At 38.6% G+C, this 22224-nt stretch overlaps 1 protein-coding gene across 8 annotated transcripts in view; it reads left to right on the forward strand.

Annotated features, from left to right (window-relative positions):
* SYNE2 (spectrin repeat containing nuclear envelope protein 2) overlaps positions 1 to 22224 on the forward strand; it is a 378879-nt gene that overhangs the window by 236672 nt on the left and 119983 nt on the right. For 7 of the 8 annotated variants that reach the window (XM_064292573.1, XM_064292575.1, XM_064292574.1 and 4 more), the window contains exons 58-65: positions 429 to 464; positions 5892 to 6077; positions 7698 to 7820; positions 9061 to 9243; positions 12436 to 12567; positions 16152 to 16346; positions 16959 to 17033; positions 18737 to 18847. In XM_064292573.1, coding sequence (XP_064148643.1) covers positions 429 to 464; positions 5892 to 6077; positions 7698 to 7820; positions 9061 to 9243; positions 12436 to 12567; positions 16152 to 16346; positions 16959 to 17033; positions 18737 to 18847 — 1041 coding nt within the window. The remainder of the gene's footprint in view (positions 1 to 428; positions 465 to 5891; positions 6078 to 7697; positions 7821 to 9060; positions 9244 to 12435; positions 12568 to 16151; positions 16347 to 16958; positions 17034 to 18736; positions 18848 to 22224) is intronic. The other variant, XM_064292577.1, reaches the window with a different exon arrangement.

Consider the following 22224-nt stretch of genomic DNA (forward strand, 5'->3'; position numbering starts at 1 on the left):
GCATGTCATCTTTTTCTCTTTCATCATTTCTACGATTCACCGTTTGTAAGGAGTTTGCCAAGATAGAAGAGGGAAATGCTTTTTTTCCTCATATGCTCATTATGAGTTTGAAAAAAAACAAAACCATACAAAAGTGAGCTCAGGTGAAAGCAGCTGAACTTTTGTTACCTTCTGCTGACACAATTGTAAAAGTATGACAGTGTCTCTCCAACTGTTCAGGACGTTTCAAATTGCTGGGCTCTGTTTATGACCCGGCACTGAGCAGAAGAATTAGGGACGTGGGAAGATGCAGTTACGTTTCCCAAGGATGTATCTCCAGAGGACCAGCCTAATAAAATACCGAGTCCCCAATACCTAGTCATATGTGAATACCTCATTTTATCCCTGTAGTCACCCTACTTGACGATACCTTTTCCTGTTTGTTCTAGCATTGGCAGGCATTGATTTTTCAAATGACACTTAAAGTAAGTTTCAAATCTCTCTACTAAGCTTTAAAGTTTAAATTGAAAGTTTGTGTTAATTGCTCTATAGCTTTCTACCTGGATTGTGTTTATTAAAACAGGGTATTATAACCTAATGATGATTCCACAAATACTGCTGCTATAATTAAGAATGATTGAAGCATAGAGTGTGATTTTATAATAAGAAAAAGCTTTCTTAATCAACTTTATTGAAACAGAATTTACATACAATAAAATACGCCGTATAAATGTAGTTAGATGAGTTTCGATAAACACGTAGAGTTGTGTAACCACCACCACCATCCACATAAGAACATCCCCATCGCCCCAGAAAGTTCCTCATGCCTCTTTGCAGTCAGTCCCCTTTCACCTACCCCCAGCCCCAGGCAACCACTCACCGATATGCTTTCTATCTCTGTAGCTTTGTGTTTTTTAGAATATCATGCAAATGAAATCCTGTGGTGTGTATCTTCTTGTGCGTGACTTGTTTCTCTTAGCATAGTATTTTTGGGATTCATCCAGCTTGTTATATGTATCAGCAGATCATTCTTTTGATAGTTGAATAGTATTCCATTGTATGGAAATAAGGCAGTTTGGGTTGTTTTCACATTGGGGATTTAAGTTATTTATTGCTGTGTAACAATTCACCCCAAAAGTTAGTAGCTTTAAACAACAAGCAGTGATTATCTCATAGGTTCTGTGGTCAGGAATCCAGGCACGGCCTAACTGGGTGCCTCTAGCTCAGGGTCTCTATGAGGATGCAGTTAAACTGTTGACCAAGGCTTCAATCTCATCTGCAGGTTTGGTTTAGATACGGAGAGGGGCACGATCCACTTCCAAGCTCATTCACATGGCTGCTGACAGGTCTCAGAAATCTTTTCTGGGCTTACGCATTTGGGCCTGTCCACAAGGCTGCCTTATGGCATAGCAGCTGGCTTCTGTCAGAATGAAAAGTCCAAGCAAGAGCTAAAGAGCTGCCAAGACAGAAGCCACAGTCTTTTTTATACCCTAATCTTGGAACTGACATCCAATCATGTCTGCCATATTTCTTATTTAGAAATAAATCAGTTAAGCCCAGCCCACATTCAAGGAGAGATGATTACAAGGGTCTGGATGCCAGGAGGTGTGGCTTATTGGGGGCCATTATAGAGGCTGCCTACCACAACGTTTATTATTATGAGCAAAGCTGCTTTGAACATTCATATACAAAACTTCATGTGGACGTATGTTTTCATTTCATTTCATTTCATTGGGTGGATAGCTTAGGGGTAGAATTGTTGACCTTTATAATACATGTATGTTTAATTAAGAAACTGCCAGAATGTTTTCCAAAGCAGCTGTACCATTCTTCAAGCCCACCAAAAATGTCAGTTCTGTTTGTGCCATATCCTCATCAGCACTTGATATTGTCTGTCTTTTCTGTTTTAGCTGTTCTAATGGATGGTATCTCATTGTTTTATTTGCATGTCTCAACAACTAGTCATTTTGAACATCTATTCATGTGCTTATTCCTTTGTGAAGTGTCCAATTTTTGCCCATTTTTTGGGAGTTGTTCATCTTACTGAGTTATGAGTTCTTTGTTTATTCTGGATGTATGCTTTGAAAATATTTTCTGTCCATCTATGAATTGCATTTTCATTTCCTTAAGAATAGCTTTTGAAAAGCAGTTTATAATATTGCTGAAATTCAGTTTCTTTTCCTTTTATAGTTCTTTTTTTTTTTTGTCCTACTAAATAAACATTTGTTAACTCAAGGTCACAAAGATTTTCTCCTTCTGTATTTTCTTCTTGGGAATAGTCATAGATATAGATCTCTTCCAGTCAGTTGGCTAGGTAGCTGTATTCCAAATTTCTTGGCATAAATGAGTGAGTACTTCCAATGCTGCATCTGTTTGATGAAACATCTCAATTGATATTCCTTCAATTTCTGGAGCCTTGTTTTTCACCAGTGCTTTCAGTGCAGCTTGGACTTCTTCCTTCAGTACCATCAGTTCCTGATTATACGCTACCTCTTGAAATGGTTGAAAGTCGACTAATTCTTTTTGGTATAATGACTCTGTGTATTCCTTGTACATAGATCAAGAGCAGTTGTTCGGACAGAACAAGGGGATACTGAGTGGTTTAAAGTCAGGGAAGGTGTGTGTCAGGGTTGTATCCTTTAACCATACCTTATTCAATCTGTATGCTGAGCAAATAATCCGAGATACTGGACTATATGAAGAAGAATGGGGCATCAAGATTGGAGGAAGACTCGTTAACAACCTGTGTTATGCAGATGACACAACCTTGCTTGCTGAAAGTGAAGAGGACTTCAAACACTTATTGATGAAGATCAAAGACCAGAGCCTTCGGTATGGATTACACCTCAACATAAAGAAAACCAAAGTCCTCGCAACTGGACCAATAAGCCACATCACGATAAAAGGAGAAAAGATCGAAGTTGTCAAGGATTTCATTTTACTTGGATCCACCATCAACACCCATGGAAGCAGCAGTCAAGAAATCAAAAGATGCATGACATTGGGCAAATCTGCTGCAAAGGACCTCTTTAAAGTGTTGAGCAACAAAGATGTCACCTTGAAGACTAAGGTGCGCCTAACCTAAGCCATGGTATTTTCAGTTGCATCATATGCATGTGAAAGCTGGACATTGAATAAGGAAAACCGAAGAAGAATTGACACCTTTGAATTGTGCTGGCAAAGACTATTGAATATACCATGGACTGCCAAAAGAACGAACAAATCTGCCTTGGAAGAAGTATAGCGAGAATGTTCCTTAGAAGCAAGGATGGTGAGACTGCATCTTACATACTTTGGACATGTTGTCAGGAGGGATCAGTCCCTGAGAAGGACATCATGCTTGGCAAAGTACAGAGTCAGCGGAAAGGAGGAAGGTCCTCAATGAGATGGATTGACACAGTGGCTGCAACAGTGGGCTCAAGCATAACAAGGATTATAAGGACAGCGCAGGACCGGGCAGTGTTTCGTTCAGTGGTACATAGCGTTGCTAAGAGTCAGAAATGACTTGATGACACCTAACAGTAACATATTTTCTTCTAGAAGTTTTATAGTTTTAATTCTTACAGTTAGATCTGTAATCTGTTTTGAGTTAATTTTTGTATATGGTTTAAAGTAAGGATCGAAGTTCTTTTTTTTTTTTTTCCTATATTGGTAATTGTTGTATCCCCACTTGTTACTCACTGAGTTACCTTGGCACCTTACTGAAAATTAGGTAAACGTACACGGTGGGTCTATTTCTTTGTTCTCTGTCTTAGTCATCTAGTGCTGCTAAAGCAGAAATAACCACAAGTGGATGGCCTTAACAAAGATTAGTTTATTTCCTCACAGTAAAGCAGACCAAAAGTTCAAATTCTGAGTGTCAGCTCCAGGAAAAGGCTTTCTGTCTCTCTACCTTTTCATCAGTCTTTCCCCGGACCAGGAACTTCTCCACGCAGGAACCATGGGTCCAAAGGACATGTGTTCCTCCCAGCACTACTTTCTTGGTGGTATGAGGTCCCCTGTCTCTCTGCTTGCTTCTCACTTTTGTATCTCAAGAGATTGCCTCAAAACACAATCTAATCTTGTAGATTGAGTCCTGCTTCACTAACACAGCTGCTGCCCACCCTTCCTCATTAACATCATAGATGCAGGATTTATAACATGTAGGGAAGTCACTCAATACTGGGAATCATGGCCCAGCCAAATTGATACACATATTTTTGGGGGGACATAATTCAATCCATGACACACTCTTTTCTGTTCTATTTATCGGTGTGACTTCTTCACCAATTTGGCACTCATTGTCTTGATTATTATACCTTTATAGTAAGTCTTGAAATCAGGTAGTGTGAGTCCTACAACTGTATTCTTCTTTCTCAAAATTGTTTTGCTAATCTCAGGTCTTTTGTACTTCCATAAATCTCAGAATCAGCTTGTTAATATCTATACAGAGGTCTTGTTAGAATTTGTATTGGTATTGCATTAAATCTATAGATCTGTTCGGGGAGAAATGACATTTTAACCATAATGACTCTTCCAATCCAGGAACATGATACATTTCTCCATCTATTTGGGTCTTCTTTAATTTATCTCGACAATGTTTTGTAGTTTTCACTGTATAGATCTTACATGTATGTTGTTAAATTTATCCCTAAGTATTTTATGTTTTTTAATGTTATTTTATATGGTATTTTTGGTAGAAAGCACTTATTTTAAGTATCGCTTCTAAAAGTTTTTTCCTACTAAGGTTTTGAATAAGGACAATATAAAATTCTGAATAACCTGATCAGTTCTAGTTGTATAAGACAAATTGTATATGTAACTGTTCTTTCTCATGTTATTTTATGGAATTACTTGAAGACTACATTAGTAGATTGAATATTTGCAATCGGTGACAAAGACATTTTCAAATCTTTAAACTTTAACGCATTCTAAGTATTGTTTCAGAAAAAAGAAATGATAAGGAGGAATGTCTAAGAAATTCTAAATATAAATATTTTTCACTTTCATTTGGTCTTATCAGATAGAACTCTTTTGGTATCAAGTTACTCAAATCAACTCAAGCAAGCTTCAGGAATTTTAATGATTTTTATAGAGGGCTGTCTTGTGGAATGGCTTAAGGAGGACCTTAGCATCAAGACTGGCAAGCTTCAGGACTCCCTCTTCATTTCTCACCTCCACTTCATTTATCTATTTCTCAAAAACCCACATTTCCCCAAATTCCAAGTCCAGCCAGTTGGAGAGAGCCTTAATGGCTTTTTTGACCCCGATTCCGAATTACAGAGGAGTGGACTGCGGGTCAGGTGTTCCTGGCTCTGTCAGTGATGGCTAGAGGAGCAGGTTTACGTTGTATAAGATACAAGATAGCTGATGCAAGCCACCACTATAACTGAAAATAGGAATAGTCAAGGAGTTGTTGTTAGCTGCCATCAAGTCGGCCCCCAACTCCTGGTTGCCCTGTGCACAACGGAACGAAACACTGCCTGGTCCTGCGCCATCCCCTGATCAGTTGTGGAGCAGACCATTGTGATCCATGAGGTTTTTGACAGACCTTTCTTCCTAGTTCATCTTAGTCTGGAAGCCCCATTGAAACCTGTTCAGCATCATAACAACACACAAGCCTCCAATGAAGGATGGGCGGTGGCTGCACGTGAAATACACTAGTAGGTAACCAAACCTGGGTCTTCTTCATGAAGGTGAGAATGCGACCTCTAAATCACCGATACCCTCAGTCAAGGACTAGACACCTTTAAATTCATCCACCATCGTTGACAGTAGTATACTGTGTTTTCACTATAAAACTGGAAATGAACAGCATTAGTACAGAGTTTGAATGTTGAGACAAATTTAAATTTTTTTTACTTAAATTTATATCAACATGTGTCAGTATATTGATATGTCTCTTTTTTCTGTCCTTGTTTCTTGTTGTCTAGATGGCTTTGGAAGATTCAGAACAGAAGTACAATCTTTTATATTCAGTTTTCTCAGATCTAGAAGACTTGTCAATAATTTTTGAAACAGATGACTTAGCACAGTCGGTCCAGCAGTTAAGTAGTCAAGTAACAGCGTTACAACAAAAAATAATGGAAAGCCTTCCACAGATTCAGCGAATGGCTGATGTAAGTTTGCACTATGAAGACATGATGTCTTATTTTAAATGTATATTTCATTTAGCAAATTACAGCTATATTACTAATTAGCTCCTAATTATATGAAGACAACTTAATTTGGTAAACTCATCATGATCTTATTTCTTGGATTGTATTTTACTTTACTTTGCAAACCTGTGGTACAACTACAACAAAGAAATCATATTCCCATTCTCAATCCAGAAATGGTCTATTTTGAGGGGGAAGAATCTAGATCAAATAAATCCAGTGTTTTCCCTTTGTCAGAGAGACAGCCATATTGTTGAACTCAAAGCATGGGTGAGCAAAAGAGAATGAAGACAGATAACTTCCCAAGTCTTCATTCACCAATAGCAAATATTTATTGAGGGCCTGCTGTGTACAAGCCACTGAATTTTTAAACAATTTTTCTTATTTTTGCTTGAAACAAGTGAGGCAGTTATTTAAAGATGGAGTGACATAGCAAAGACAAGTGTAGTTCTTAATGATTTACTTTTTGTTTCTTAATTACTTTCCCTACACACTTAGGTAACTTCAGTGAAATGATTGTTAAAATAAATATCCTTGGTGTTATTGATACGTAGTTCAAACTTTTAAAATGCTTTTATAATTTTTGATGGAAATCATCCCAAAATATAATGCGTACTTCTGTATACCTTCTTAAGTAGATGATGCAGAAAATAATTTCAATGTCATTTGACTGTGCTTCATAATTTGGAGACCTCACTATAAACAGCTACTGTACTTACTGCTTCATTTGCTTCAGATCTATAAGGTTATATATATTTTTTCTATATTGAAGGACTTAAAACTGCTTTAATTTGAAACCCTTAGTCTATTACCGTATAGTTTTTATTCTCTTCATTGTTAGTTGTAACTTACTGTTGTTGAAGAGCACCAGTCTTAAGTTCTGAAGTAAAGATCTGAAAGTCCTGTTACAGTGTGAGTGGGCTTCAGTATGTGGGTTTTGCAGCACATGTTTTGACTTGTATTTTGCAGCCTCGTCATTTTAAGGTTCTTGGCCAGGTTCTGGAGGTTGAGAGAATAACCACTGGATAAATGACCCATTGTTTAATTTAACCTGAGTAGGTTATGAAATAATTGAGTGACTCTGCATGGCAACAGTTCGTTAGGGGACTGACAAGAAAATCCTGTCAGTCTTCCAGCTTCTGTGATATTTCCCCAAGAGGGCCTTGATCATTTCATTTAAAGTGGTGAGAAATTTGTAAATTCCAGGCCCACGTGTATTCAGGTGTTTAAATACATTCCAAAGGTAAGTTTGTAGATAGTTCAGAACTTACTGAAGAAAAAAAAAAAAGGTTTGGACTCATGCTGTTTCTGCTGTCATAGTATGACTAATTGAAAATTGGCTCTCGAAGGATCTTTAATTTGACACGGAATAAGCGATGCTTTATAGTGTGGCACACTATTAATAGAATAACATTTTCAGTGAAAACCATCAACATTGTCTATAGTACTTGGTAGTTCTTAAGAGAAACAAGTGGCAAACATTTTTTGGTTAAATATGTGAACAGAGTTAATGGCAGTAAACTGTGTTTTATAGATTTATTAATATACTTCATGAGAGTTTTATTGTTGCTTAAATTCTAGGATGTGGTTGCTATTGAAACTGAAGTAAAATCAATGGAGAAAAGAGTTTTAAAAATCAAAGCTATCCTGTTGTCAAAGGAAATATTTGATTTTTCACCTGAAGAACATCTTAAGCATGGGGAGGTAAGCATGGATCATTATTAAAAGTGTTTTCTCACAGTACTTTTAAATATGTAAAAATGTGCTGTGGTTAAAAAAAAAAAAAATTGTCTTGCTGGAATAACAGCAAAGTAAGGCCGGGAAATAGATTTGAATGACTATAAATAATCATATTTTAAATCATATTCATAGTACTATCTATATAATTTTCCTATAGGTTTTTTTTTTTCTGGTTGATTTCTTCCTTAAACTTGAAAGTTTGGAAGTTTTGACTTTAAGTCAAATGCAGGTGTTCAATAGTCCAAGAATTTGAGCATCTAAGTCAGAGAGACCTGGGTTCCAGTCCTGGCTACACTGCTTACTGACTCTGTGACTTGGAACAATTAGTTAACTTTTCCTGGACTGTCTTTCATACCTGTAAATTGACAATGAGGTGATTGCATTGAACAGTTGTATAAAGTGCCCCTAGCACAGGAGTTGGAACATACTAAAGCAGCAGACAAACATCATTCCCCCTTAGCCTAATGAGTACGAATATGTGCTTTGGGGTCAGTCACCCATGTGCCTTGGGATCAGTCACCCTGGGTTTAATCCCAGCCCTGTGTCTTGCAACTTAAACTTGCCTGGGTCTTCTAACTGCTGAACCCAGTTTTCCTACCAGTGAAATGCAGCTCATGATTACCTGTCTCCCAGAGTGGTTGTGAGGATTAAATGAAATAATATATATATAAATTACTTAGTAAAGTAAATAAGCTCTTCTAATATACGGGTTATATAAATCCAGATTTCTATGGATCAGATATTCTTAAAGCCAAATATAATTATATCATACATCTGGGGCCCATAAAATTTGACAGAACAGTTGAGTTCAATTCAATAAGCGCCATGTGCTAGATGTTGGTGCCATGAAGGTGAGTAAGATGGAGTACCTGCCTTTACGTAGCTCACTGCCTGGTGATAATACACAAAGTAAAACAATAGTTCTACAGGGAGAGAGAAAGAGAAGGGGAGGGAAGGGAAGGTTGTCCAAGGAATAAATGAGTGTTGATAGGTAACTCTTAACCCCAGCCAGTCTTTCATAAGACCTTTAATTACCAGATCACAAATGATATGATAGTCCTTTTGAATCTGAACTAAGGGAATGTTTAAAAATTGAAACTATAAAAGCTAAATTACACTGTATTTCAATTCAAAAAATTAAATTTAGCTGTCCCCCCGCCATTTTTTTTTTAATGTGCCATTTTTTTTTCCTCACATAATTAAGGTTGTACTTGAAAATATACATCCCATGAAGAAAACCATTGCTGAGATAGTGTCTTATCAAGTAGGACTGAGGTCACCCCAGACAGGAATTAAATCTCTGCCTGTGTTTCAGCGGACAAATCAGCTTTTACAAGATATAAAATTGTTGGAAAATGTGGCTCAAGAAGAAAATGAGTTATTAAAGGTGAGCAGTGTATGATGACGTACAGCATATTTGATGAAAATGTTCAGCCAAAGCTGGTTATGTTTTCGTTTTTGGTAAATGGGCAGATCAAATTCCCATGGCAATAAGATGCTGCCTTTGTTGATTCTTTTGTTCCCTCCCAACACCACTACCCAGGAGGTTGCATTTGACACATGAGCATTTCCTCTTGCTCAAATGGGGCTGAGTTATTTTTCTCAGTTCTTATCCTTGTTCTAGTTGAAGACGTTAGAGCATGGTTATGGTCTGTTTAATTCTGCTAACAGTTATTGAAGTCCTACGTGGATAAAGTCGTCATCGTTGGGTGCTGTCAAGTCGGTTCTAACTCATGGTGATGCCACATGACAGAGCAGAACTGCCCCATAGGATTTTCTGGGCTGTAATCTTTACAGAAGCAGATCCCCAGGACTTTCTCCCATGGCACTACTGGGTGGGTTCAAACCACCAGCCTTTCCATTAACAGCTGAGCACTTAAACCTTGTACCACGGGGTCATGCGTAAGGTGCTGTGGGAAGATTTAAACCTGAAAAAGGCATTTGGAATCTCATGAGGCAGACAGACCTATACAGTGATCATTATCATAGTGATCTGTATACGTTTCAATCACTTTCATGTGAATAAACTCGTTTTTGTGGCAAACATGTGATACAGGTAGAACAGGCACTTACATAGAAGATGAGTGCCAGAGGGTTAAATGACTTGCTAAAAGATCACAGGGTTCATCTGCGTGGAGATCAGTGTGTGTACAGAGAGGACAAGAACGAGAGTTTCCAAGCTCCTGGTATCATTCTCCACATCAGGGAGTCTCAAGTTATGAGTTATCATTAGAAACTACATTTTGTTTTGGTTTGTATTCCTAGATCAACAGTTGCTTCCACAAGAATAGAAAGTTGCTGAAAGAGCCTTAAATTCCAGACTTTCCAGGCCTCTTGGTAGATCTTTCCATCCTGCTTGTCCTGATTAGATGGGTCCGTTTAGGAGAAGGGGTTATTTTTCTTCCCTTCCTGACCACTGCCTGGTTATAAGAAAACTGCTGTACCTTTCTACCTCTTAAATTTCTGTCACACTTTAGGTGGTCATTCTTTGTTCTCCTAAGACTTGAGGGTACTTTACTCTCGGGTTTGAGCCTGGCCTGGCTACTGATAACTGACATCATTTCCTAACTAACACCCCAGGGAGAAAAAAGGTCTGGTACTTTTTTACTCAATGTATTATTTTTTTTAATAACATAAAGAGAGAGAAAAAGGAAAGAATATAAAATTTGATCTATTATTTTTAATCTCTTTGTTCTTTATTGGTCTCCTGGCCGGGAAAAGAAAATAACAACCCTATGCTTTAAAGTGGCTTCTTCACACAAAGAAAAGGGGAAATGGCAAAGGAAATTATATTTTGTGCCAAGTTAGGTATCAAACTGTGCTACTGAAATTTTCCATCTTATTGTGTTAGTGGAAGTCAGATACCACCTCATACATTTCAAAGCTAAGTAAGCCAGTAGTAATAAAAATCATTAGAATATGATACATTTCTTTTAATTCCTACATTAGGTATTAGAAGTATCCTTATTGTAGAAAATGAGAGAAATTACTCTTGGGGAAAGTAAGGGGATGTATCTCATTATTGAACACTGGGGAACAGGTGTGTGCAGCGAACATACTTATTCATTTCCAGCCTGCAGCTAAAATCATGGTTAAATATTAAAGAAAATACAAAGAAGAATTCTGTCTTGGCCAGAAACTTTATAGTTTTAAAAGGCATTTTGCTCCATCTTGAAGCATAGCAAGGATGTAGCTAGATTTTCATTTGAAGTCAATTTTCTTATCATTGTTTATCATACTTTTTAAAAAAAATTGTTGTGTTAAAATATATATAACAGAACATTTTCCATTTTAACCATTTTTAAGTGTACACTATAGTGAAATTAATTGTATTTACCATGTTATGCAACCATTACCACTATCCATTTTCCAAATATCACTCTAAACAAAAACCCAGTACCCCTTAAACACTGCCCTGGTGGCATAGTGGTTAAGAGCTCAGGCTGCTAACCAAAAGGTCAGCGGTTCAAATCCACCAGCCGTTCCTTGGAAACCCTATGGGGCAGTTCTACCGTGACCTCTAGGGTTGCTATGAGTCAGAATCAACTTGATAGCACATGACAACAACAACCCCATCTTCTTCTCTCTTCAGCCCCTGGCAACCACTAATAAACTTTTGTCTCTATACATTTGCTTATTCTAGGTGTTTCATATAAGTGGGATCATACAGTATGTGTCCTTTTGTGTTTGCTCACACTTTGATTATATCATTTAGTTCACAAGTAGTTTCAAGCTCTACTAGTCCCCTAACACTAGATTCCAGATACCATTCTTATAAATTTTGTTTTATTCTGCAAATTCAGACTGAGCTTGATCCCTCAACTTCTGGCTCAGAAAATGTTTATCACTGATCCCAAGGGGTGCCAGGTGGAGACCTGGCTGGACTGGGAAAATTAATCATTGCTGTCAGAATGACTTGAATCACATGCTCTTTCATCTCAAGTCAGTAGCGTGACCTTCCTGTGTGGAAAGCCCCACAGGGAATATGTATTACAGGGGTATACATGGCACACTGTAATTTCATAAAACTCAGCAACTTTATATTAACATGCCCTAAAATACTTCCCAGAATAATAAGCTCACTATCCTAGATGTACGTAAGAGCAGAGGGATGTCAAACTGTACTCCAAGCACTGAACATGGTGCCGTGGATCTAGTAGGGTAAGGTTAGGTGTCAGCTTTGTAAACCATTCTCTATATTTAAGTCACCATTTCCTATTGAAAACTGCTTGGGTACATATTTGTTGTAACTGACTGGAACTTCTGATGGGGATAAAAATTTTTTCTAAAAAACCCATTGCCATCCATTCAATTTGAACTTATGGCGACCCCAAGCTTGTCAAGGTATAAGTGTACTCCATAGGATTTTCATAGCTCAATATTAGGAAGTAGAATACCAGGCAGTTCTTCTGAGGCCTAGGTGGACTTGAACTTCTAACTTCTCAGTTAGCAGACAAGTGCAATAACCACTTGTACCACCCAGGGAATCTAGACAGGATTAGACACTGGAAATAACCATTAATCTAGACCTGAATTCTTATGTCAAGATTCTTTTTTTTTTTTTTTTGGTACTTTATAGATAGTCATAAAACAGATTAATGAATGCGATGAAGAAATAGAAAATTTGAAAGAGATATTAAATAATTATTCAGCTGAGTTCTCTCTTGAACGTATGTCACCAGACCAAGCTGTCAGCCTGCCACAAGTACAGGTATGTTTCTTTCATTCACTCGCCCATTTATCAGTTCATTCAGTAATCACTTACTAAACCCTTTGTGGTGGTACAATGTATTTCCTACTTAACTGTTCAAGTTGAACATATTTTCTGCCTGTCTTTCCTTTCCTGTTTTATAAAATAGTTGATTATCTAATTATCATAAGTTAAAAATATGAAATTGTAGCCCTCTGATGTTTAGTCTAGAGGAGCCATATCTGTTTGTAGGCTGGGCAGTCCTAACCCCAGAGACCGAAGTAGGCCTGCCATACCTGCTTCCTTAATGGAGGGCCCTTTGGTGCATTTAGCCTCAGCTTCATGCATTTTGGTCTGAATTTGCTCTGGTACCTGACTTTCTGGGATAGAGGTTAGAAGGTGTGGGCAGACTAGGCTTGTGGAGGTGAAGATCCCAAACATTGTTATAACAAAGAGTTCCATATACTAAGCAGAGTTCCTGTTTCCTTGGTCATGCCATATTTAAGAATGTCCTGTAGACCCAGTTGTGATACCACCTAGTGAAATGTGTCAACATTTGGACCCAGTTATGATGGTTTGTCGATCTTCTACTGCCAGAGATTTTTCAGCTTCTGTTTTTGACTTAATGCTTCTGTAATGAAAAAGCCTGAATGTATGCCCAGGTTTGTGAGAGAGCTACGTTCTTCCTGTCATCAGGTTGATGCAGGCAGGCAATTGGTATGGTGATCAAAGCAAGGTTATACCACTTGCCACCGGGGAGACTATGGCAAGTTACTTAACATCTAAGGTGAAGTGGAAAGGGGTCCAAGGTGACACAGCGAGTAAGTGGTGATCTCAATAATGTAGTCAATGTTAAAGACTTTGCATTGTAAAAATGTCAAATTTCTCTTTACACTAAAAACTTATCAAGGATCCCAAGAGCTTTTTTTTTTTAAGTATGGGTTTTATCTATCAATATAGAAATTAAAGTTAAACTTAAAATATGTTTATTTTGTTTTTAAATAACAATAATATGCCTATTATACTTTAATATAAATAAGATTTTTATGAAAATAACTATATGCCAAAACAGAAAGTAGTGAGAAGAATAACAGTGTTACACATTTTTGTAAATTTTTATTATCTGGCTTAATAAAAGGCAACCAGATTCTCATCTGCTTTTGCATTCAGTCTGTTGAGATAGTTTTGGCTCAAATATACAAAAACAGTCCAGGCTTATACAGATATCTCGTTGAAAAAGGGATTTTTTTTTGTAATCTAGATGAAGGTTTACAGAACAAACTAGTTTCTTATCAGTTAGTACACACATTGTTTTATAACAGTGGTTAACAACTCCACGACATGTCAACACTCTCCCTTCTCAACTCTGGGTTCTCTATTACCAACTTTCCTGTTCCCTCCTGTCCTTGCCCCAGGGCTGTTGCCTTCCAGTCCCTGCCCCAGCTCTGTCTGAGTGAGACCCTCTATTGTGATTCGTATCAGAGCAGTCAGTGAGGGAGGAATATTTTAATAGCCTTTTTGAGTAATTGTGGACATTCTTCTTTGAAACTGTGCTACAGCTCTACACATGGTAGTTCCTCACAGGTTAGTTATAAGATGGAGTCTGAAGACATGTCAGTGAACTTTCCATACTCTTACATTAAAATCCATTGGTCTGTCTTGTACTTTGAATGGATCTCCTAACCAGGTATGATTTTGTAACATTAAGTTTGATCATTTGGGAAATATTCTTTCACTGAGTTATGGTGATCATCCAAATGTTGACACATTTTATTAGGTGGTATCAAAAAATCACATCTATAGCACCACTTATCTCCTCAGAAAAATCTTGTAGTATTTGAGTGTGTAAGTTTTGTTTGCCAGCTGTTATTTTAAGTAAAAATGGTATTCCATGAAGGAAAAAGAAAAAGGCTGGTTCAGCTGGGAACTTAATTACAGAAACGTTTTTCCTTGGCCATTATACACTGTTTGATATTCAGCGGAAGTATTGTATACATACATACTTCCCATTTTGTCACACAGAATATTAAAAACACTTGTTCTTCATCAAGGACGTCCTTAAACGAAACTGGCTTTTTTAAAATTACAAGTACATGGCAGTGAAGAATACAGTAACTACTAATATAATTGGTGTCCCTGCCTTGATTTATGCTAAGCTGCCGAAAGTTTTACGCACCATTGTTATTGTGCCATCAGTGCAATGTGAACATCTTGGCCTCGTGGACTTGTGGGCCACTTTCAGAACCACTGCCCTATGCCCTGCAGTGCCTCCATAGTGCTGGGTCTCAGCAGTCCACTCTTTCTCTAAGTCTTCTTCCAATGGCTGTAGCATTGCTTCTGTTGGGAGGCACTGCAACACTGAAGTTTAATGTTTATTGGAAAGGGAACATAAACCGCAGCCAACTTAAACTTTAGACAATTATCATTTCCTGAAAGCAATCACAGGAGTTATGACTTCAGGCAGAATAGTAGTAGTAATGTAAGAATGTGTACAATAGCAAAAGGGGCCTGGGGGCTCGGTGTCAGGAAGCCCAGGTCTGTGCTCAGTTTGTGAATAGCTGCAACTGTGGACAGGTAACCTTTCTGTGTGTGTCAGAGCTCTTGTTTATAGGTGGAGACATGTTAAATTTCTCTGTAGAAAATTAATAATTCTATGAATATCTGTAAAATGGATTTCAGTAAAATAATATGTATTATTGTATAACACAATATATTGTAAATATATATATTCGAGATCCCATAGTGTTAGTGTTTTGTAGCAAAATTTTTACCAAGATAAGAAAAGTGATAGAGGTTTAAGGAATATCCTAGGAACAAAATTCCAGTTGCACCTAACAATGAAAATTTCCTAAAAAGGAGTAGGTTAGAGCTCAGACAGGTTGAAGAGTACGTATCAGGGATGCAAGAGAGAAAAATGTTATACTGGATGACCTGAAATTTCTTCCAAGCCTGGATTCTATAATTATATAATCCTCTTAGAACAGTGGGCATCTGTATATCTACCATGTATAAGAAAATGTCTTAAATTTTAAATTTTAAAGCTTGGAGTCATTTGTCCATCATCCCCATGGTAAGTTACATATCGCAGTATCACAGCCATTTGTTTATTTACTCCCATTTGGTAGAGAGCTTTGACTGTGAGAAAAAGTTAATGAATTCAGTAAATATAAGGCTTCAAAGGCACTAATAAAAGTGTGAGATTTCTAACCTTGTTTTCTGTCAGTGATTCCCAATCGTTAGTCAGTTTAAGAATCTCCTGGAGAACTTGTTGAAGTGTAGGTTCCCGTGGCATCCACTGGAGCAGTGACTCCAAGCCCCAGCCACCTGCCACAGCCACCCTTGGAGCTTGTTACAAATTTCTATGCCTCAGGTCAATCCCCAGAGATTCCGGTTCACAAGGCCTTGGGTGGGGGTAAGGCATCCTATTGGTTATAAAGCCTCCACAGTTTATTTGGAAATGCAGCCAGAATGGAGTGGTATTATATTGTACCAGAGACAAGCTTCTGGCTCTGTAAACCAAACAACATAGAAAAAGTTTAATCCCTTCTATCAAAGGAAGCAAGCTTTTGACTTCCCAAAACAGTGGAAACGCTTTTTCTGCACAGGGAGAAATCAGCAATATGGAAGCGCAAATTCTGAGTCTAAACCAGAAAAAAGAAGACCTGTTGGTGCACTTGAAGGCTGCAGTACTAAACCTTCACCAGCATTTGAAGCAAGAACATGAATTAGAAAAAGAAATGCCGTCGGCTGCTACACCTGAAGAGGGCGGAGTGGCTGAGGGGGATGTTTCTGAATGGGAGGTGGGTGTGACTGTAGGTTAGTGCTGGTCCCGCATTCCACGAGACAGCCAGATGGGTCATGTTTTTTCACCCGAAAAACTTGTGGCATCTATGTCTGTGGTCTATAGTGAAGGAATGTAGAAGGTAGAAGTACGCCACTTAAAATTGTTTACTAGTGAATGTTAATCCTCGGGTTGTGTCCATTCTTGACTCAACCCAGAATTTTTATGCCCAAGTTACTTAATGAGGTGCTTATGAAATTCCTTGGGTAGGTAGATGGGAGCCACCCTTTGAAGTGTCTTTGTACTGAAAAGACAGCCCATTGCAGACTCAGAATTGGGGCACAGCACTTCTTCTCTAAGCCTGTGCTGAATCTGTGTCCATGAATCATATTCTTGAATTGTTTGGGTGAGGGGCTATAAAAGGCAGTGCAAGTAAGGAGGATCTAAAATTTGATGAAGTCAGGCATTTGGCTGTGTGAGCTGCAAGGTGCAGGACATGAAGTCTGCTTGTGTGGGCGGGCATCTTGGATAAAGTGAGTAAAAAATTAGCTATACAAAAATGTGGCCAGGTGGGGATCCTGTGATGCTGAGCCCAGCCTGACTGCAAGTGTGCTTGTGCTGTGCCTTTCAGTTGAGCAGAACGGGCTCCATGTCTCTCCTGCCCGCAGTCATGGAAGAGATGGAGGAGAGCTCCGTGAAGAGTGAAGTAAGGAAACTGGTTTTCACATTACAGTCTGTTGCAACTGAAATCTTTTAAGGAAGGTCAATAAAAAGATCTTAAAATGAATAGAAACCTAGAGATTTTTGAAATTAGTGCTGATATTTTGTAGGGGTGATTGAAGTAGCTCTCTTATGTTATTAACATTGTTTGAGTGTGTCTAAGACTACTTTACCATGTAAGAGTGAGACAGATGTAATTCAGATACACTCATTGGCATAAGGGAGAAGATGAAGAAGGCCTCCGTAGTATACTGACTTGTGAGTACTTTCTCTGAAGTTTTGAGAGTATGCTGTTCAGCACTCCTTGATATGCTTTCTGGAACTTTAGTTTTTCATAGGCAAATTACTTTTTAGTCTAAAACGGTATTGCCAAAGACATGAAGAGTTGAGTTAGCAATTAATATTACTAACCCTTATTACTTCGTTATTTTCGTGGAGTGGGGCATTTATGGCTGTCTTTCCTGATGTTGGTTTTGATTTCACCCTTTAAAAACTAATGGGTCTTCCAGAATAGGCAAATGTATAGAGACCAATGATTATTAGTGGTTACACGGGATGGGTGAGAAGGAGAAACAAGGGAGGGGATGTTGTTTAAAGAGTACAGAGTTTTTGTGTAAGGATGATGAAAAAAATTGGAGATGGGTAGTGGTGATTTTTGCACAACATGGTGAACGTAGTGTCTCTGAGTTCTACATGCAGCAATAGTTGAAATGTTATGCGTATTTCACTACAATAAAAATATATTTTTTTAAAAAAACCGCTGATCTTCTACCAAAAAAAAGAAAAGAAAATTGCAGCAACTGATAGGTTTTTTTAATCAGACATTTTTATGCTCATTTTATAAATTGTTAAATAATTCCATTGTCCTGTAGTGTACCACTTCCCTGCCTCTGATAAGGTCCCTGGGTGGCACAAACAATTTGCGATTGACTACTAACCTAAAGGTTGGTAGTTGGAACCCATCCAGCAGCACCATGGAAGAAAGGCCTGGTGATCTGCTTCTGTAAAGAGTACAGCCAAGAAAACCCTATGGAGCAGTTCTATTCTGGAACGCACGGGGTTGCCATGAGTCAGGATTGGCTCAACAGCAACAGATTTGGTTTTGGTTTACCCTGACTCTGAGTTATTAGCTGAGGAAGCAGTAGTAGGACAAGAAAGAGTGTGGATTTACTGTACACCCTGACTATCAGACAATTTAATATTTTGATTATGCTCTTCTATGGGAGAGAAAATTTTGAGAATGGAGGAGGTACCAGGGGCCAACAGAGTGCACATCAGTGATTTCAGTTTGAGACATGTATTTGCCTCTGAGCTGATAAGTTTATACTAGCCATTGTTTATCTTTGACCCCCCCCAAAAAATACATGTTTTCACACTGTTATTTTAAGATAACATTTAAGGTTATATTTACTAAAGTTGATTAGATTTCTAGAGCACTGTTTTTTAAAGATGCCCTTTTTGTGACGTGAGCTGACTCCCAACTTTTAAAACCTCTTTCAGGCTGCAGGAAGAGCAGCCACGTGATTTAGGTAGAAGAAGAAATAAATAAAAAATAGAGGGAGAAGTGGCATTAAGGGCCACAATTATACTACCTGGGAATATGAATCTTGGATAAACAAGAAGAGTAAGATGCTGGTTATGATGGTAGAAAATCACTTCTCTTTGGTAATCAATTGATTGCTGTGTTAGAATGGAGATAAAAAAGCAGAAGCGTCTTCCAGTTCTTGGTCTTTACTCCGGGAGCATGACGAAGACACGGAGGAAGACAGAGCGTCCTTGTCTTCTAGAACCATCATTCAGGTAACGCTGGGCACATCACAGCTGTGTGTGTGGTGGGGAGGGGCGGGGTTCTTTTTGCCCTACTTTTACTGTTAACATTGCTTACCCTCTTGCCCTTTTCCTTTATTTGGTTTTCAACTGGCACTTCCCAAACCTTTAAGATACCAGGTAAAGAATGAAAATAAGGGCTAGTAAGTCAAGAAGAAGACTTCGTTTGAAATAATGCTGAGGAAGGAAACCTGCTTGGACTGAAATGTTTAAAGTTTCTCCCCATTACCTCACCAAATGTAAAGACAGCCAAATACCTGCTTATAATTTGCATCTCTGTTGTCTGTTTATTGATTATAAGGACAGTAAGCAACAATTTTTTTTTTTTTTTTACACTAAGGAAAACTCAGTATGTGAAAATCCAAACTATCAAAACCGATGTCTTAAAGGAACACCTGAAAGTTTTACCACTGTGTTCCCTCAAAGCACTTAAAGTGCCTCCCCTTGAGGGGTGGGGTAGAGATGGTCTCCTTGTAATCTTTTTTTTCTTTTTAACAGCGTATAAAATTAAGATAAATTAATGAAATCAGTTTGTTTTGTTTGTTTGTGACATTCTAAATCTCCAGTTTCTCAAAATAGAGGGCAAATGCCCTCACTTCAGAAAATCAGTATAAGCTGATGTTGAAAATGCTGCCATACCTTATCTCCTAAAAAATCCCTTCACACAACTCTCCCTCCTGTGTGCTGTCCAGGGCTAACCCCTCCTCCCCAGTCTCATGCTATTCTTTCATTAATTGCAGGCACCATGCTCTGCTTGTACATGCATCCTGAGTCTGCCTCTTGACGGGTTACTTCCTCTACCTCAGAAGTGCTGAGGTTTCCCCATCTCTAAAATCTTTGCTCCCTCATGGCTCTGCCACTCAAAACAAACCAAGGCCCACTCCAGCCTATTCAATTGCCCTTCAGAAAATGCATTGCATCCCTGGGATGCCCTCTTTCCCCTGTCTGCCTGTAGACTTCCTGCTAGCCCTCAAAGAATCATTTTCATTTCTACCTCTTCCAAGAAGCCTCCAGAGATCCTTTTAGAGCACTCATTGGTTTCTCATTCTTTTTGTTTTCCCATAGCATTCTGAACCTCAATTATAATTTACCACATTTTTATGCATGTGCTTAACACAATTTTATGAATGGCAAGAATCTTATAGGTTTCTCTATCCTGTACTGGGCTCAAAATGGTATTTTAATTAATTGAATTTCTTTTTCTTTCCATTCATTGTACATTAGATGAAGATTTACAGAACAAACTAGTCTCTCATTAAACAGTACACATGTTGTTTTATGACATTGGTTAACAACTCCATGACACGTCAACGCTCTTCCTTCTCAACCCTATTATCAGCTTTCCTGTCCCCTCCTGCCTTATAGTTCTTGCCTCAGGGCTGCTGTACCCCTTTAGTCTTATTTTGTTTTATGGGCCTGTTCAGTCTTTGGTTGTAGGGTGAACTTTAGGAGTGACTTCTTTACTAGCTGAAAAGGTGTCCAGGGGCCATACTCTCAGGGTTTCTCCAGTCTCTGTCAGGTCAGCAAGTCTGGTCTTTATTTTCTTTATTTACTTTTTAAATAATTTTTATTGTGCTTTAAGTGATTTTTTTTTTTAAGTGATAGTTTACAAATCGAGTCAGTCTGTCACATATAAGCTTATATACACCTTACTCCATATTCCCACTTACTCTCCCCATAATGAGTCAGCACGCTCCCTCCTTCCAGTCTCTCCTTTCGTGACGGCTTTCCCAGCTTCTAGCCCTCTCTACCCTCCCATCTCCCCTCCAGACAGGCGATGCCAACACAGTCTCCAGTGTCCACCTGATACAAGTAGCTCACTCTTCATCAGCATCTCTCTCCAACCCATTGTCCAGTCCCTTCCATGTCTGATGAGTTGTCTTTGGGAATGGTTCCTGTCCTGGGCCAACAGAAGGTTTGGGGACCATGACCGCCGGGATTCTTCTAGTCCCAGCCAGACCATTAAGTCTGGTCTTTTTATGAGAATTTGGGGTCTGCATCCCACTGTTCTCCTGCTCCCTCAGGGGTTCTCTGTTGTGCTCCCTGTCAGGGTGGCCATAGGTGGTGGCCGGGCACCATCTAGTTCTTCTGGTCTCAGGATGATGTAAGTCTCTGGTTCATGTGGACCTTTCTGTCTCTTGGGCTCATAGTTATCGTGTGACCTTGGTGTTCTTCATTCTCCTTTGCTCCAGGTGGGTTGAGACCAATTGATGCATCTTAGATGGCTGCTTGTTAGCATTTAAGACCCCAGATGCCACATTTCAAAGTGGGATGCAGAATGTTTTCATAATAGAATTATTTTGCCAATTGACTTAGAAGTCCCCTTAAGCCATAGTCCCCAAACCCCTGCCCTTGCTCTGCTGACCTTCAAAGCATTCATTTTATCCCAGAAACTTCTTTGCTTTTGGTCCAGTCCAGTTGAGCTGGCCTTCCATGTATTTAGTATTGTCCTTCATTTTTATTTTTTTCACCTAAAGTAGTTCTTATCCACAAACTAGTCAGTAAATAACGCTCTCCCACCCTCTCTCCCTCCCCTGCCTCATAACCACAAAAGAATGTGTTCTTCTCAGTTTATAGTATTTCTCAAGATCTTATAATAGTGGTCTTATACAATATTTGTCCTTTTGCCTCTGACTAATTTCACTCAGCATAATGCCTTCCAGGTTCCTCCATGTTATGAAATGTTTCACAGATTCCTCAGTGTTCTTTATTGATGCGTAGTATTCCATTGTGTGAATATACCATAATTTATTTAACCATTCATCCATTGATGGACACGTTGGTTGCTTCCAGCTTTTTGCTATTGTAAACAGAGCTGCAGTAAACATGGGTATGCATATATCTGTTCGTGTAAAGGCTCTTATTTCTCTAGGGTATATTCCGAGGAGTGGGATTTCTGGGTTGTATGGTAGTCCTATTTCTAACTTTTTAAGAAAACGCCTGATAGATTTCCAAAGTGGTTGCACCATTTTACATTCTCACCAGCAGTGTATAAGAGTTCCAATCTCTCCGCAGCCTCTCCAACATTTATTATTTTGTGTTTTTTGGATTAATGCCAGCCTTGTTGCAGTGAGATGGAATCTCATCGTAGTTTTTTTTTTTTTAACTTTTATTGGGCTTCAAGTGAATGTTTACAAATCAAGTCAGACTGTCACATGTAAGTTTTTATACACCTTACTCCGTTCTCCCACTTGCTCTCCCCCTAATGAGTCAGCCCTTCCAGTCTCTCCTTCCGTGACAATTTTGCCAGCTTCCAACTCTCTCTATCCTCCCATCCCCCCTCCAGACAGGAGATGCCAACACAGTCTCAAGTGTCCACCTGATATCATTAGCTCACTCTTCATCAGCAT

Source organism: Loxodonta africana, chromosome 10 (genome assembly GCF_030014295.1).
Source record: "Loxodonta africana isolate mLoxAfr1 chromosome 10, mLoxAfr1.hap2, whole genome shotgun sequence".
Taxonomy (NCBI): domain Eukaryota; kingdom Metazoa; phylum Chordata; class Mammalia; order Proboscidea; family Elephantidae; genus Loxodonta; species Loxodonta africana.